Genomic DNA, 17,009 nt, shown 5'->3' on the forward strand with positions numbered 1-17,009 from the left:
CTACTCCTGAGGTGACATTAAGGAGTGTGCAGGCAGGTTGTGACAGGAAATGCCAGGCAGTGTGTGTGAGTCTATAGCTGGGGCTAGGAGTCCTGCTGTTGTTTAGTGGCACTAAAAGTAGCCTATGTTTCAATCCCAAGCGAAAACTATGTTTGTGGAAAATTTCACACAAATCCGTCAAGGCGTTTTAGCGTGATTGAGGAACAAACATCCAAACTCACAAACATCCAAACACACAAACTTTCACATTTAGGATTACAATCAGTTCTGCATTGGCCACTAGCTCCGGGGCCTGCACTGGGGGGAAGAATAAGGTTAAGCCACTAGAGACCATATAAGACAAGTGGTGCAGGATCTGGAGAAGGCGCCATTGCAGCAGTACTGTAGTGGCTCGGTCGCACAGTCCCTGCTGACCAACCTGTGAGCGTTTGTCATAGCAGATCCCATCCCTATAGCTGCATTCGTATCCAGTGTCAGTCCAGGGGTCGGCCACTCCTCTGGTGTGCTTTGGGTTAATAGGGCCACATGCCAAACATAAAGGAGATAGCACAATGTTACATGGAGCCGACCTAGTAAACCTTCTCTCCTTTCATTACAGGAGGTGACGCAGAAAATCCTGGAGGCGGTGGGGAATGTGGCTGGGTCATCCTTGGAACAGACCAGCTGGCTGAGCAGGAATTTGGAGGTGAAGGCTCAGCCCCAGGTGTCTCTGGATGAAGCAGATGCTGATGGGGAACTGTATGGTAAGACATGGGTTATAGTGTAACATGCAGATGCAACATCAAAAGTAAAAAAAATAGTCAATATAGTTAAAGGTCTGTCCAGCCTTTAGATATTGATCCTTAGGATAGGTCATCAATATGTGATTGGCGGGGTCCAACATCCTGCACCCCCACAATCGGGTTATTGTTGCAGCCGCCAGTGACAAAACTGCACCGCGTCCCAGACTGATAATCAGGACAATAGCTGGGACTGATACTGACAAATCTGGCACCCTTAAACACCAGGACATACTGGCGGGCCCTTTCAAAGTTGCTTTTCAGGCTTTTTTTGTTGGACTCTCCTCCCTTTCAATTGAATGGGAACTGAGCTGCAGTAACACCATATGGCCACTATGCAGTGTACAGAGCCATCAGATTCTGGCTCTGTATATTGTACAGCTGATCAGTTCAGGAGACAGGTGTCAGCCCCCTCACCAAATAATCCATCATAAAAAGAAAATCCCTTTAAATGATAAAGCCTCATGCACACGACCGAGTCTGCAGGCCGAGTCTCTCCCGATGAGGGGTGTCCGATGCTGTAGGTGTCTGTACATTATAGCACAGGGCAGCAGGAAGAAGATACCAGTGCCAAGCCTATAGGGGATATGTCCTGTGATTTATGACTTGTGTATGTTCTCTTCATAGACGATAACGCTACAGCTCAGTCCTCCATGGTCTCTGCATCCGCCCCCTCCGTCTATAGTGTCCATGCGCTGTCACTGCTTGCAGAGGTGAGTCCTGCTGGAGAAGGGATTACAGAGGACAACATGGCCGTCAAGGGTTATCGGACCTGGCGCTTGTCACGATGCAGCCCCAATATACTTTATTCAGTGTCTTGTGGTATACAGTGTATAATATGGTAACTCCTCTTTTTTGCTTTAGGTCTTGGCCACCCTCTTGGACATGGTCTACAGAAGCGATGAGAAGGAGAAGGCCGTCCCTTTAATATCCAGGCTCCTCTACTTTGTCTTTCCCTATCTGCGTAACCACAAGTATGTCTATCTGGAGTAGTCAGATATAGGACTGCAATCATCAGCACAATGTCATAGGGATTTTGCAGAATAATTTCTCCATCCAGCGGCAGGCGGGTATTTATCGTGCCTTATTTCTGGGATCCTAAGACATTGTAACGTGGTAGGATTCAGAAATGGGTCATGTGACGGGGAGAAATTGTTATTTTTGTCAAACTGTGACCTACTTCTGGGCCGTGTGCCATCGAAGAACTAGTTTGTCTCAAATAGCTCAACTGATAAGATCATGTTCACATTGCGCACAGCGGAGCTGGTAGTGGTAGTCACACCATGCCGGCCCTTGTGTCTCCATTTGACTGTCCTGCTGAGAAGGTGAAGGGGTCAGCATGCTGAGACACCTCCAGGTAGTAAAGAATATTTCATGTGTACAATTAACAGGAAGGTATCAGCAGACAATGACCCATTCTTAAAGAGGTTGCACCAAAAACGACACTTCTATCCTATCCATAGCACCCGCAACATTCGGGCCCCCTACAGTCAGGAGAACGGGGTACTGAAAGCCCCCCTAAAGCCTTTGTGAATGGCTTTTTTTGACCAGTGCTCCATTCACTTCTATGGGTGGTGCCAGAGATTACATTCCCCGCAGTCCTATAGAAATGAATGGAGCGCTGGTCAAAAAGGCCATTCACAAAGAGGCTTTAGGGGGCTTTCAGCACCCCATTCTCCTGACTGCGGGGGGCCTGGCCACTGGTGATAGGACCCTTATTCACTGTCCCGTGGATACCACAGAGCCAGATAATAGGCCCTTCCTGTTCTGTAGAGATCACTTCTCAGCAGTCATCTCATTATCAGCACAGGCAGGATTACACTAACAGGAATCATCTATATATAGAGAGAACACAAAATCCAATAGGAAATGCTTACAGCTCATCTCCTCCTCCCCCCTGCACAGTGACCTCTGTACAGGCCACACAGCATGCCCACAACACTCTTACCATAGCTATCAATGGGGCAGATTTATTATTCTTTGTATGCCAGATTAGTAATGGGGCAGTATGGAGAGGTGCTCGTACAGTCCTAGATATTACACTATTTACCTGTCCCATGTTACCTCCATTTCCAGTACATACAATGCCCCCAGTTTCCGTGCTGGTGCCCAGCTCCTCAGCAGCCTCAGCGGGTACGCCTACACCAAACGGGCTTGGAAGAAGGAGGTTTTGGACTTGTACATGGATCCCGGGTTTTTCCAGATGGATACATCTTGCATTCAGTAAGAATTGTCTTTGTCATGTTCTTGAGTTATTTCTTGCTGTATGTCAGTGAATGGAGGATGGGGTCTGTAGGATCAGCCCGCCCATGAAGAACAGCCCGCCCATGAGGATCAGCTGTTCGAAGGGGTGTCCGGTCCTTGTACTATACAGTGTATGGTCATCCTGTTTATACCGGAGCGTTGCGACCTGTTGGTGCACTATTGTTTATATGGATGGCTTCCTCTATTGTATTTGACTGGTCACCCCAAAAGACTCCTGTCCTCCGACAATTAACCATGGGGCCCCCGATTATAGGGTTTTTGTGGTACAGTGTGTATGTATTACATCTATATGTAGTATACATATATACACTCACCGGCCACTTTATTAGGTACACCTGTCCAACTGCTCGTTAACACTTAATTTCTAATCAGCCAATCACATGGCGGCAACTCAGTGCATTTAGGCATGTAGACATGGTCAAGACAATCTCCTGCAGTTCAAACCGAGCATCAGTATGGGGAAGAAAGGTGATTTGAGTGCCTTTGAACGTGGCATGGTTGTTGGTGCCAGAAGGGCTGGTCTGAGTATTTCAGAAACTGCTGATCTACTGGGATTTTCACGCACAACCATCTCTAGGGTTTACAGAGAATGGTCCGAAAAAGAAAAAACATCCAGTGAGCGGCAGTTCTGTGGGCGGAAATGCGTTGTTGATGCCAGAGGTCAGAGGAGAATGGCCAGACTGGTTCGAGCTGATAGAAAGGCAACAGTGACTCAAATAGCCACCCGTTACAACCAAGGTAGCCAGAAGAGCATCTCTGAACGCCGCACAGTACGTCCAACTTTGAGGCAGATGGGCTACAGCAGCAGAAGACCACACCGGGTGCCACTCCTTTCAGCTAAGAACAGGAAACTGAGGCTACAATTTGCACAAGCTCATCGAAATTGGACAATTGAAGATTGGAAAAACGTTGCCTGGTCTGATGAGTCTCGATTTCTGCTGCGACATTCGGATGGTAGGTTCAGAATTTGGCGTCAACAACATGAAAGCATGGATCCATCCTGCCTTGTATCAACGGTTCAGGCTGGTGGTGGTGGTGTCATGGTGTGGGGAATATTTTCTTGGCACTCTTTGGGCCCCTTGGTACCAATTGAGCATCGTTGCAACGCCAAAGCCTACCTGAGTATTGTTGCTGACCATGTCCATCCCTTTATGACCACAATGTACCCAACATCTGATGGCTACTTTCAGCAGGATAATGCAATGCCATGTCATAAAGCTGGAATCATCTCAGACTGGTTTCTTGAACATGACAATGAGTTCACTGTACTCCAATGGCCTTCACAGTCACCAGATCTCAATCCAATAGAGGAGCATCTTTGGGATGTGGTGGAACGGGAGATTCGCATCATGGATGTGCAGCCGACAAATCTGCGGCAACTGTGTGATGCCATCATGTCAATATGGACCAAAATCTCTGAGGAATGCTTCCAGCACCTTGTTGTATCTATGCCACGAAGAATTGAGGCAGTTCTGAAGGCAAAAGGGGGTCCAACCCGTTACTAGCATGGTGTACCTAATAAAGTGGCCGGTGAGTGTATGTGCTTTACATAGAAATCTGTATTCACTGTCCTTGCTCTTGTTACACAGCTGGAAATCTATCATCGACCACCTTTTAACCCATGAGAAGACCATGTTTAAAGATCTAATGAGTAAGTCCTTATCATTTTATACTATAACCTGGAAATTTTATGGTATTTTTCATACTACTCCCCTCCCCATTGTAGAAACTAGGAATCTATAGATTATTGGTGACCCTGGGTGACCTCTACTTTACCTGGTAGATTGGGATAGTGCAAGAGTTAATGGACGTGGGAAGTGAACACGATTGTAAAACACTATATTGTGAGCGCCCCCTGATGGTGGTGAAAAACAAGCAAAATATTATTTAAAGGGGTTGTCTAGGATTTTAGATTATATTATGATGATGATATATATACTAGCAGGAGGACCTGGCTTCGCACGGGTATATTTAATTTTTTGTTTGTGTAGTGGCCCCATAAGAATTGTCCAGTTTTGCACTGGTGTATTTTGTATATAGTTTGTGTGTGTGTGTGTGTCTATAAGCATCATATGATCATGTGTATCTCATTTTGGGTATATCAGTGAAAAATCTGAGATCGGTTGTTATGGAGACCTGGAGTAAAGCTGTGTGTATGAGACCTTGTGTAATAGTGTCATCCACAGCACCTTGCCCATTTAAAGCTGACATAAAGTAGTGAAGAAAAATGGCTGGGTTGGTATGGAGACCTGGAGTAAAACTCTAATATGTGGTACTCTGTGCAGAGCTGTGTATCTAATCCTCCGGCATGTGGTGCTGTGTGCTGAGGCACATATCTATTCCACTGGCATGTGGTACTGTGTGGAGTGGTGCGTATCTAATCCTCTAGCGTGTGGTACTGTGTGCAGTGGCATGTATCTAATCCTCCAGCGTGTGGTATTGTGTGTATTGGCGCATATCTAATCTTCTGGCGTGTGGAATTGTGTGAAGACACGTGTATCTAATTCTACGGCGTGTGGAACTTTGTGAAGACACGTGTATCTAATCCTCTGGCGCTTGGTACTATGTGCAGACGTGCGTATTTAATCTCCCGGCGTGTGGTACTGTGTGCTGACTAGTGTATCTAATCCTCCAGCGTGTGATACTGTGTGAAGATGCGTATATCTAATCCTCCGATATTGTGTAGAGACGTGCGTATCTAATCCTCCAGCAAGTGGAGCTATGCTCAGATGTGCGTATCTAATCCTGAGGCATGTGGAACTGTGTATAGACGCACGTATCTAATCCTCCGGCGTGTGGTACTGTGTGCCTACTTGTGTATCTAATCCTCCAGCGTTTGGTACTGTGTGCAGACGCGCGTATATAGTCCTCCGGCGTGTGGAACTGTGCGCAAACGTGCATATCTAATCCTCTAGCGTGTGGAATTGTGTACAGATGCGCGTATCTAATCCTCCGGCGTGTGGTACTGTGTGCTGACTTGTGTATCTAATCCTCCAGCGTGTGGTACTATGTGCAGACGTGTGTATCTAACCCTCCCCGTGTGGTATTATGTGCAGTAGTGTGTATGTAATCCTCCGTTGTGTGGTATTGTGTTTTTTTTTTTTTTTGTTTTTTTTTTTAATGTAGATTATGTTAGGAAATCCATGCAAACACAGGGAGAACATACAAAATCCTTACAGATGTTGTTCCTGGCAGGATTTGAACCCAGGACTACAGCGCTGCAGTGTATCTGCAGTGCTAACCACTGAGCCACCGTGTGGTATTGTGTGCAGTGGCGCGTATCTAATCCTCCATTGTGTGGTATTGTGTAAAGACGCGCATATCTAATCCTCTGGCATGTTGAACTTTGTGCAGATGCACGTATCTAATTCTCCAGCTAGTGGAACTGTGTGAAGATGCGTGTATCTAATCCTATGGTGCTTGGTACTGTGTGCAGACGTGCGTATCTAATCCTCTGGCGTGTGATACTGTGTTCTGACCTGTGTATCTAATCCTCTGGCGTGTGGTACTGTGTGCGTATCTAATCCTTTGGGCTGTGGAACGGTGTGCAGACATGCATATTTATCCTCTGGCGTGTAGAACTGTGTGCAGACGCGTATCTAATCTTTCGGCATGTGGTACTTTGTGCAGATGCGCGTATCTAATCCTCTGGTATGTTGAACTGTGTGCAGACGTGCATATCTAATCCTCTGGCGTGTGATACTGTGTGCTGATCTGTATATGTAATCCTCCAGTGTGTGGTACTGTGTGCAGACGCGTGTATCTAATCCCCTGGCGATTGGAACTGTGTGCAGACGTGCGTATCTAATCCTCTTTCATGTGGAACTGTGTGCAGATGCGCGTATCTAATCCTCCGGTGTGTGATACTGTGTGCTGACCTGTGCATCTAATCCTCTGATGCGTGTATCTCAGTTTGGATATCAGTATTGGATTGTACATGTGGAGTGACCCTGTTTAAGGCAGTTGGAATATGAGTGAAAGACTTGCAGGTTTTTAATGGCTAATGGGAGGTCAGGGTTTTGGGAAAGCTGTATCTCCGCAACGGTACGTCCGAGTGAGTTGGCGCTTCGTCTTAAACCTTCACGGACACCTGAAGTATCTCTGTGCCAAATTTGGTGACGATCTGTCCAGTCATTTGGTCGTGCATAGAGAACAGATAGACAGAAATTCATTTTTATAATATAGAGAGATATTAGATTATATATTATATTTTATATCATAATAAATGCAGACTGCAGGGGACGGTTATTACATCTACCCCCATCCTCCCCTCTGTTCCCATGATGCACCCCAGCCCATAGTAGTAATACATTGAGAAGAAAATTTAAGGAGCCGGATGTGAAGGCTACAACTATTGGTTTAACCCAGGACTGCAATTTATCCAGTACTTGAATTTAACTGAGCCTGTAATACCAGACACGACCTATATACAAGAGTGGCGCTATTTGTGCAAAAAGAAACTTGACCTGATCTGTCGGCTGCTCATATAGTCTTTATATTCTCCTTCTTATTTTTACAGACATGCCAAGCAGTTCTCTGAAGCTTTACCCCAGCAGCGAGCAGAAGGCAATGTTACTAAAGCGCCAGGGCTTTGCCGTATTCAGCGGAGAACTGGATCAGTATCATCTGTACCTGCCCCTGATACAAGGTCACTAGAGAAGAACTCTCATGTACAAAACCAGAAAAAAAAAAACTTCATCTATCCTGATATTTTGAGTTCAAGGGGTTGTCTAGGATTTGGAGCAAGAGGGAGGGGGTGTAAGAGAAAAAAAATAGCATACTCGCTTGTCCATGGCATACGATTTAAAGGATTAAAGGGTTTGTCCACCTTTTGGGTATTGATGACCTATCTTTAGACTAGAAACAACAACGTTTCCTCATAAGTAGATATACACAAGCCACAAAAGTAGCACACAAACACCACAACAGCCAAAGAAAAGCGGCCGTAAGGAAATAATAAGCAATTAAAAGTAAAATTCCAAATATTTATTATAGGAAATATACCATAAAAATACAGCAGACAAGCAGGGACATGAAACAACAATACAACAACAGGGAACCGCACAAGGCAGAATAAATAATCAATATATTATATTAATCAATGCAAGAATTTTTATCAGTGTGATACAAAAGACAAGAGCTACAGATATGAGGAATGAGGATAACAAAATACACAACTGCATACAGTCTCAAACGGCAGAATCAGAAGAAGAGGAATGAAGAGAAGACAAGCTCATCAGAATATAATAAAGTCACTACACTACCCCTAGCTAATACATATGCAAGAAGTATATAGCCAATAGTCCCTACAGTAAGAACACAATAAATGAGGGGAAGGACGGACAATAAACCGGCCAGCGAGGGGTAAATGTGTGCCAAAGGTCTGTGCTCCAAATGCTCACTCAGATAGAAAGAGGCGGCCGCATAGAATCAGTAATCAGTGGGAATAAATAGATAACCTAAATACCTGTAGCCATGTCTATGATGACCACCTTGAACAAGGTGTAACACAAATGCGGGTACCCGGAAGGTCGCCCCAACGCGTTTCGCCAAAGGCTTCCTCAGGTATATAGGTTATCTATTTATTCCCACTGATTATTGATTCTATGCGGCCGCCTCTTTCTATCTGAGTGAGCATTTGGAGCACAGACCTTTGGCACACATTTACCCCTCGCTGGCCGGTTTATTGTCCGTCCTTCCCCTCATTTATTGTGTTCTTACTGTAGGGACTATTGGCTATATACTTCTTGCATATGTATTAGCTAGGGGTAGTGTAGTGACGTTATTATATTCTGATGAGCTTGTCTTCTCTTCATTCCTCTTCTTCTGATTCTGCCGTCTGAGACTGTATGCAGTTGTGTATTTTGTTATCCTCATTCCTCATATCTGTAGCTCTTGTCTTTTGTATCACACTGATATAAGTTCTTGCATTGATTAATATATATGATATATATTGATTATTTATTCTGCCTTGTGCGGTTCCCTGTTGTTGTACTGTTGTTTCATGTCCCTGCTTGTCTGCTGTATTTTATGGTATATTTCCTATAATAAATATTTGGTATTTTACTTTTAATTGCTTATTATTTCCTTACGGCCACTTTTCTTTGGCTGTTGTGCTATCTTTAGACTAGGACATTATTATCAGGACTGTGGGGTCCGACATTCGGCAGGGTGGTCTAGTGGCCCTACTGTGTCACTTCCCATTCACCTGGAGCACCCGGCCCACTAGTTGTGCTTCCAAATCTGCGTCCTTTAATCCGTTTTCAAGACTTCAACTTGAGAGGGGCCCCTTCCCTCCGTGGGCCCTCCAGGGGATATTACCACGGTCTATAAAGACTTCAATGTTGCAGATTTTGGAAGTTCCATTTTCCTGCTTTATTTTTCAGAGCGTCTGACAGAAAACATCCGTTTAGGGCAGACGCCCATTATGGCGGCACAGATGTTCCTGTTTTTCCGCGTCTTGTTATTGAGAATTTCTCCGCAGCATCTGACCTCATTGTGGCCGATTATGGTGACCGAGCTGGTGAGTATCAGACAATGTGCTGGCGTACCTAAAACCAGAAACCAGTAACCCCCCCCTGTCTTACTGGAATGAGATTGTGGCAGTTTTTTGCAACTTTTTTTTTAAAAAATATGCATTTGAGAAAATAGAATGAGCAGAACTTTTGGAAGGTAATTCCCCATAGATCAATACCTGCTTTTCCAAAAGGAATAGACAGTCAGCCCCAACACAGATCAGCTGTTCAGGGTGGAATAGACAGCCCCCACACAGATCAGCTGTTCAGGGTGGAATAGACAGTCAGCCCCCTCACAGATCAGCTGCTCAGGGTGGAATAGACAGTTAGCTCCCACACAGATCAGGTTTTTGGGTTGGAATAGACAGTCAGCCCCCACACAGATCAGCTGTTCGGGGTGGAATAGACAGTCAGCCCCCTCACAGATCAGCTGCTCAGGGTGGAATAGACAGCTCCCACACAGATCAGGTTTTTGGGTTGGAATAGACAGTCAGCCCCCACACAGATCAGCTGTTCGGGGTGGAATAGACAGTCAGCCACCACACATATCAGCTGTTCAGTGTATGTCTGATCTGTGCATTATACAGTGCAGTTGGTTCCATCCTCTGTATAGTGTGGCTAGTCACTGGTACTGCAGTTAGGTTACCATTGACTTCAGCTGAGCTGCAGTGGCAGTGACCGGCCACTATACAGGGACCGGAGCTCTTTGTACATGGGAACCTATTTTGGGTGCCAGTCTGTCTTGATAACCTCTCTTTGTCTTTAGATACACACATTTGTCCAACTTCAGGATGATCTGATGGAAGAAGAGACCACGGCAAAGTAAGATCTGATGCTGTCATGGGCTAGTAGTGTGACTAGTGCTCACATGCCATTCACAGCCTTTGGTCAGTATTCATTGACATCCCATTACATTGTGCAGGAACAGCAAAGCAAATAAACAGAAAGCAGCAGCGAGCGAGAGCAACGGCCCGGTGTACGTGGAAATCCAGCAGAATGGCCTCGACCTGTATCTATCCGCATGCAAGTTCCTAGACACGGCGCTCTCCTTCCCTCCGGACAAGATGCCCCTGTTTCAGATGTAGGTCCCCAAATATTTTATATAATTTTAAGGAACTTTTTTAGACGGGTATTAAAAAGTACTGGATTGTTATATATTCAGATAGGTCAGATTTCACATGGATTTTGGCTTAAATTCTACACCGAAATCTACGGAGAAGCTGATGACAAGCTGTATGCAGTGTATGTAAATGAGATGATAACAGAAAATAAAAGAATGGCAGGGCTGTAGTATAGTGACATAGCTATCATGACAAATCTTTGTCCATACAATATGAATCTGAAACATCCTTAGGCATAGCTAAGCAGCGGTACATGAATATTACATAAGATCTTAGTTATGTTACAAAGCCTGACAAATCTGTACAATAGAAGTCTATGGAGAAGGGAGAAAGAAGATTAGAGTTACCCAAAGCAGAGACATCTTCACTATAGAGAGACAGTTTACTTATACAACACAACTGGATTATCAAGGATTACTAACCAAGTTTTGACAGTCTCTTAACTCTGTGTCTCCACCTTTCCATAGACTTCTTTGTAAATTGACACTGCTTGTGTATGGAGTACAGGAAAGGATCTGTCATATAGAAATAAAATGTTACTTCAGTAGCAGCAGAGCTATATACCTGGCTGTATACAAGTGGATCGGTGTGGGGTCCGGGAGTCAGACCCCCACCAGTTTAATACCCTAGTGGATAAGTCATCGGTATCCATTACCCATGAGTTACTGACACCCCCAGCATATCGTATTCAGTATTCTAGTGGAACATCCAATAACATGTAGAATCCTAGATTCTAGATCATTCCGTCTTCTTCACCCCGCTTTCTGCCATGTTTCAGGTACAGATGGGCTTTTGTTCCTGAAGTGGACACAGAGTCGTGTGTGGCCCCGGCGGCGGACGTGGTAGAAAGTCACCAGGAATGTAAACCTCATGTGGTTCGCATCCTGGAGCTCATGAGGTTGAGGTTTGGGGTACGTATCTGTGTATCTAATCTGTTCTCTCTTGTTTTGTCCCTGTACACACAGTGCAAGGAATAAAGGGGGATTGCTGTAGATCTGTGTTTTGCTTTACAAAAGAGAGAGAGATAGGAGAGGAGGCGGCCTAGTATCACACACGCTGACCTCACACCAGATCTCGTGTCCTGACCACATACATGACCTCACCATTCTGATTCCTCTTTTTATAGACTTAAAGGATTTTTCAGCCTCTTGAAAGTGTTTTTATAAACCACCGTGATCAAATAACACAAGGCGGGCTAGTCACCCCCATTACCCCCTGCCCATCTTGTGCTGACACTTTCCTGCTGGTCACTGTTCTCCCGGCTCCAGAGTTGTTGTATGAGCGATGACCTCCATTGTCACCATGTCATTGCTGGAGCCTACAAAACAAAGACTGGCCGGGGATGGGGGAAGTATTGGTGGGGGGATGGTAGGGGGTTTGTCACATTTGTCATTTCTCACCATTTCCAGCTGCTGGGGATGGAAAACGCAATAAAAAACCTAAAGCAAACCTTAAAGGGGTTGTGCCAATACTTACAATTATTCCATACTATCACTACCGGCGACCTCATCCGCGGCCCCCTCACCCCCTGCGCGACACACCTGCAGCACTGCCCCGGTTCCCCCATCTTTGCCTTGTGGCCGCAGAGGGCCCGTCAAACACCAGTGCGCCCATGGACACCCAGGCCCTCACCTTGCGCCCCGCTGGCCCCCTTCCCCTCCTCTCCCCCTGGCCCCCCCACCTTTTTCCGTACCTGGTCCCCCCACCTTTTTCCGTACCTGGTCCCCTATTCCCTCGCTCCTTCCCCCACCTCCCTACCCACCCACCTACCCGAACCTGCCACCCCGGCCTCACTCCACCCCACTTTGGGCTCCCTGTGCGCCGAGGTTACGGGGGTGCATAGGGTTGGCAGACCGTGCAGCGCAGCTGCTGCAGCCATGCACGGCGCGCGGCACAGGTACACGGCGGTTTGCGGGACTTCAGCACAGTTCCCTCTACCCCTTCCGACCCCCGGCGGACTCACCGCTCCACGCCGCGCTCCAGCGATGCCGGCATATGCGGCTTTCGGCTGCCGGCATGCCCTCTACCATTTTCTTCATGTCAGTGTTCAGCCGGCTTCTGGCACTATAGCGCCGCCCCCGCAGTCCCCTGGTCCAATCAGAGCCCCGCGCCTGACGTCGTGACGTCATTTCAGGTCCTGCAGCCTACACCGACTGTGAATCCGGTGCCCGTTCGGTAGAAATCCCGGTTTTCTTTGGTATGCAAATGAGTTGGGGGCATCCCCAATGCTGCCAGAGAAATTTCCAGCGCTGCCTCTATCTTCGCTTGGAACGGCCTCTCCCTGCGTCTTCTTCTGTCCTGGGTTTCAATCTTCTAGGCCTCAAGCAGAGCCAACTGTGCATGCCTGCGGCCACAAGAAAATGGCCGCTTACTCAGTAAACAGTGTAAGCTGTCACAAGAAAATGGCCGCTTACACAGCCTACTGTGCAAGCAGCCATGTTCTTGTGGCCCAGGCATGCGCTGATAGCTCTGCCCGAGGCTTAGAAGATTGAAACCCAGGACAGAAGAAGATGCAAAAAAAGGCGTTCCAGGCGAAGATAGAGGTGGCGCTGGAGAGTTCTCTCGCAGCATTGGGAACGCCGCCAGTGCTGTGAGAGAACTCATTCGCATACCAAAGAAAACCTGGATTTCTACTGAACGCTGCACGGAGAAGACATCTAAAGGTAGGAGAAGAGTGGCCTTTCTTAAGGCTATTCCTACGCGTTAGTCAGATAAAGGGTATCCAATGATAGGATCCCTTTACCGTATTTTACGGACTATAAGGCGCACTGGACTATAAGGCGCATTGCCCATGAGCGCCTTATAGTCCGTCTCGGTTCATATATAAGGCGCACCGGACTATAAGCCGCAGTCCGGTGCGCATTATATGTTATTGAAAGCGGCGGCAGGCAGACTTTGCCAGCGGCCGCTTAACCCCCCGCATGCCAGCCGCTTCTATTGGAAGCGCTCGGCAGGCGAGGAGGGGCTCTATCAGCAAAATCATGCTGATAGAGCCCAACCGTAAAAGTTAGATTAAACTACCCCCCCCCCCCCGTTTTAAAATAAAAGCCTGAAACAGAATGTGAAGCTTACCGAGCGGTGCAGGGCGGGCATTCAGGCCTCCTCTTCCTCCGATGTTCCGTCCTCCTCCTCCGGCGCTCGCTAACTGATAATGGCCTGGGCGCATGCGCAGTAGCCGTAGTAGAAGCATTATGATATTGCGCATGCGCCCAGGCCATTATCAGCGAGCGCCGGAGGGGAAGGACGGAACATCGGAGGAAGAGGAGGCCTGAATGCCCGCCCACCCTGCACCGCTCGGTAAGTTTCACGTTCTGTTTCAGGCCGGCGTGACAGCAGGGCTGCCGGACACTTCCTATTCATTTCTATGGGAGCCGACATGCGAGCGCTCCCCATAGAAATGAATGGACTGCTTTTTTCCATTCATTTCTATAGGGAGCGCTCGCATGCCGGCTCCCATAGAAATGAATAGGAAGTGTCCGGCAGCCCTGCTGTAACGCCGGCGTGTATGGCTGTGATACACGCCGGCGTTCCATAGTGTGAATGCACCCTTACGGTGCCTTTTATGTATGTATGGAAGCGGCACGCAGACTTTGCCGCCGCTTCCATCCATATATAAGGCGCACCGGACTATAAGCCGCACTTACGATTTCTGAGGAAATCGTAGGTTTTTATGTGCGCCTTATAGTCCGGAAAATACGGTAAGCCATATTCTGTGGATAGGGGGATGAGTTGACTTGGTTGGACAAAGTATGTCTAAGGGTGCATTCACACTGAGTAAACGCTAGCTTATTCTGAACGTAAAACACGTTCAGAATAAGCGGCGTCTAAAGCAGCTCCATTCATTTCTATGGGAGCGGGGATACGAGCGCTCCCCATAGAAATGAATGGGCTGCTTCTTTCACTCCGTGCAGTCCCATTGAAGTGAATGGGGAGTGCCGGCGTATACGGCAAGCTCTGCTCATGCCGGAGCGTACACGCCGGCACTCCCCATTCACTTCAATGGGACTGCACGGAGTGAAAGAAGCAGCCCATTCATTTCTATGGGGAGCGCTCGTATCCCCGCTCCCATAGAAATGAATGGAGCTGCTTTAGACGCCGCTTATTCTGAACGTGTTTTACGTTCAGAATAAGCTAGCGTTTACTCAGTGTGAATTCACCCTAATACTGATCTACTTCAGAGCTGCATTCAGGAATCTGCTGGCTGTTTTTTGGAAAAGCTGTCAACAGGGCCATAAAGTCGGAGTCAGGCTGCTATAAAATAGAGGAGTTGGAGTCAGAGATTTGGCCTACCGACTCTACAGCCCTGGCTCTACGTCTTACGCCTTACACCTTAGCTGAGCTCCTCTTATGTAAGTGGCAGATCGGAGATGTTCCCACCACCAGATTATTGTATAGTCCTTGGTGTAAACACATTTCCCTACAGATCCTCAGAGCACATAACAAGCTCTAAACAGTGAGATTACAGCTCTGTAGGCTGCAGAATTGTGGACGCAGCTGTGGAACTTGATACAGACTGTCATTCTGGTTTAATGGTGGTCGTTCACTTGGGTACATTTCTCGGCTCTACTTAATACCTGGTTATCTTTCAGGAAATCATGTGGGAAAGCTCAGGTCTGAAGAGGACGGAGTTCCCACTCCTCAGCCTCCGGTCTATATCTAAGATCACACAGCTCATGCCGTTTTTCAGGACTCTCAGCGTAGTATTCAAAGCGAAGGGAAGAGGATCAGCCCCTGGTCCTGACCTGGACATCTCAGTGGAATACCCAGTAGAAGACACCACGAGGGTCCTCCGAGATCTCGAAGAATACGTGGAATCTGACTTCCTGGAGAGCATGTCCAGTTAATGTACAGATCATGTGACACGTGAAGGAACTCCGCCACCGTCTATACTGCCGCTCTACACAAAAGGAATGTGAATACAACATACAGCTAAATCCAGTATAAATATAACTATTTGTAGGATAGAAAACCTTCCATAGGAGATGACAGTGAGCTTGTGACTATATTTTATGTCAAATATTCCAAAATAAGCGCTTCTAAAATATGGAAAAATCTAGTAGGATGGGGCAGCGCGAAATAACTGGGAGAGATTACTATAGACTAGGGCAGGCGAGGCGGCCAATCACGTCATTGCTCATATCTTCTGATTGGCTGTTAGGAAAGATCTGTTGTTTGATTGGTTGAGAGACTAGGGAGGGTTGCCTGTAACAACCAATCAGATTACAGGCGGGGTTTTTCCTGGGTCAGGCTATAAATGAAAGCTACAGGGGGCGTGGTCTGTAGGAGTCAGGGGAGCGGCAGTTTCAGTGACTTCCATAATGGGCAGATCCTCAATATGTGATGGGTGGGGCTCCACCACCCTGGACGTGGCGCTCACAGGCACTGCAGCCTTGTCCCTGTGCCAATAGCGTCATGTTCATTAGTTACATGATACAACAGCAGTACTTGAATGGGACAGAGCAGCAGTACTAAGTCACTGAATACCAAGCACAGCGACGTACATGTCATAGGGGCTGTGCTTGGTATTGCAACTCAGTCTCATTCACTTGAGTGGGACTGAGCTGCTACCGTACCACGTGATTGATACTGTATAATGCAGTGTGACTGCGCCCTAAGATCGCACTATAATTGGCATGATTAAAGTCAGCCGCATCTTGTTGATATTATTCTCCAGGAAAGAGGAAGCGAGTCAAGGTCGGAGTGACCGCTGAAATGTCCTTTCAACAAATTTCCAAAATATCAACTTTTCATTTTGCACAGTCATTTCGCTTTTTTTTTTTTTTTTTTTTTTTTTTTTTTTAAACTTCAAGATAAAAAAAAATGTGACCTGACGGTTTCCATATGCCAGGTTGTATAGCAGTAATGTGAAGTAACATGATTCCTTTAAAGGGGGTGTCCCACTATAGACACCGATCCCCTATTCTTAGCATTGGGGATCAGCGTCTCATTTGCACCACTGACTCTATGAAGGATTTGCAGTAAGAACATTCCTTGTTTACAAGATGTAAAGAAAAAAAAACTCGTGAAAAAATTCCAAAGAGATTCTGTAGAGCTTTACCAATGTACAATGTACCGAATATTTATTCTACACGATATAGGAGATCAGGGGTGATGCTCTGAAAATGGAGCCGCTCGGAAAATCTCGCACTATAATATTACGTAGGTTTAAAGCCTAACTAAACTAATTCTTCACTATAAATCCATAGTGCAGGTGAAGGGATCAAACTTTGTAATATACATTATTAAAGAAGTCTACTTGATTCTTCATTTATTTTCCTCTTTTTGCCACTGATCAAATCGGTACAATAGAAGTCTATGGAGAGGGGAGG

At 46.5% G+C, this 17,009-nt stretch overlaps 1 protein-coding gene across 1 annotated transcript in view; it reads left to right on the forward strand.

Annotated features, from left to right (window-relative positions):
* The window catches only part of DOP1B (DOP1 leucine zipper like protein B), a 71,589-nt gene extending 55,112 nt beyond the window's left edge, over nt 1–16,477 (forward strand). Inside the window, exons 27-37 of the mRNA XM_075263427.1 lie at nt 599–743; nt 1,407–1,492; nt 1,644–1,753; nt 2,856–3,002; nt 4,634–4,695; nt 7,564–7,692; nt 9,431–9,567; nt 10,326–10,381; nt 10,482–10,640; nt 11,459–11,591; nt 15,270–16,477. Of these exons, the coding sequence (XP_075119528.1) occupies nt 599–743; nt 1,407–1,492; nt 1,644–1,753; nt 2,856–3,002; nt 4,634–4,695; nt 7,564–7,692; nt 9,431–9,567; nt 10,326–10,381; nt 10,482–10,640; nt 11,459–11,591; nt 15,270–15,524 (1,419 nt within the window). The 3' untranslated portion in view covers nt 15,525–16,477. The remainder of the gene's footprint in view (nt 1–598; nt 744–1,406; nt 1,493–1,643; nt 1,754–2,855; nt 3,003–4,633; nt 4,696–7,563; nt 7,693–9,430; nt 9,568–10,325; nt 10,382–10,481; nt 10,641–11,458; nt 11,592–15,269) is intronic.
* Nucleotides 16,478–17,009: the final 532 nt, after the last annotated feature.

The sequence above is a fragment of the Leptodactylus fuscus genome, chromosome 2 (assembly GCF_031893055.1).
Source record: "Leptodactylus fuscus isolate aLepFus1 chromosome 2, aLepFus1.hap2, whole genome shotgun sequence".
NCBI classification, from domain to species: Eukaryota; Metazoa; Chordata; class Amphibia; order Anura; family Leptodactylidae; genus Leptodactylus; species Leptodactylus fuscus.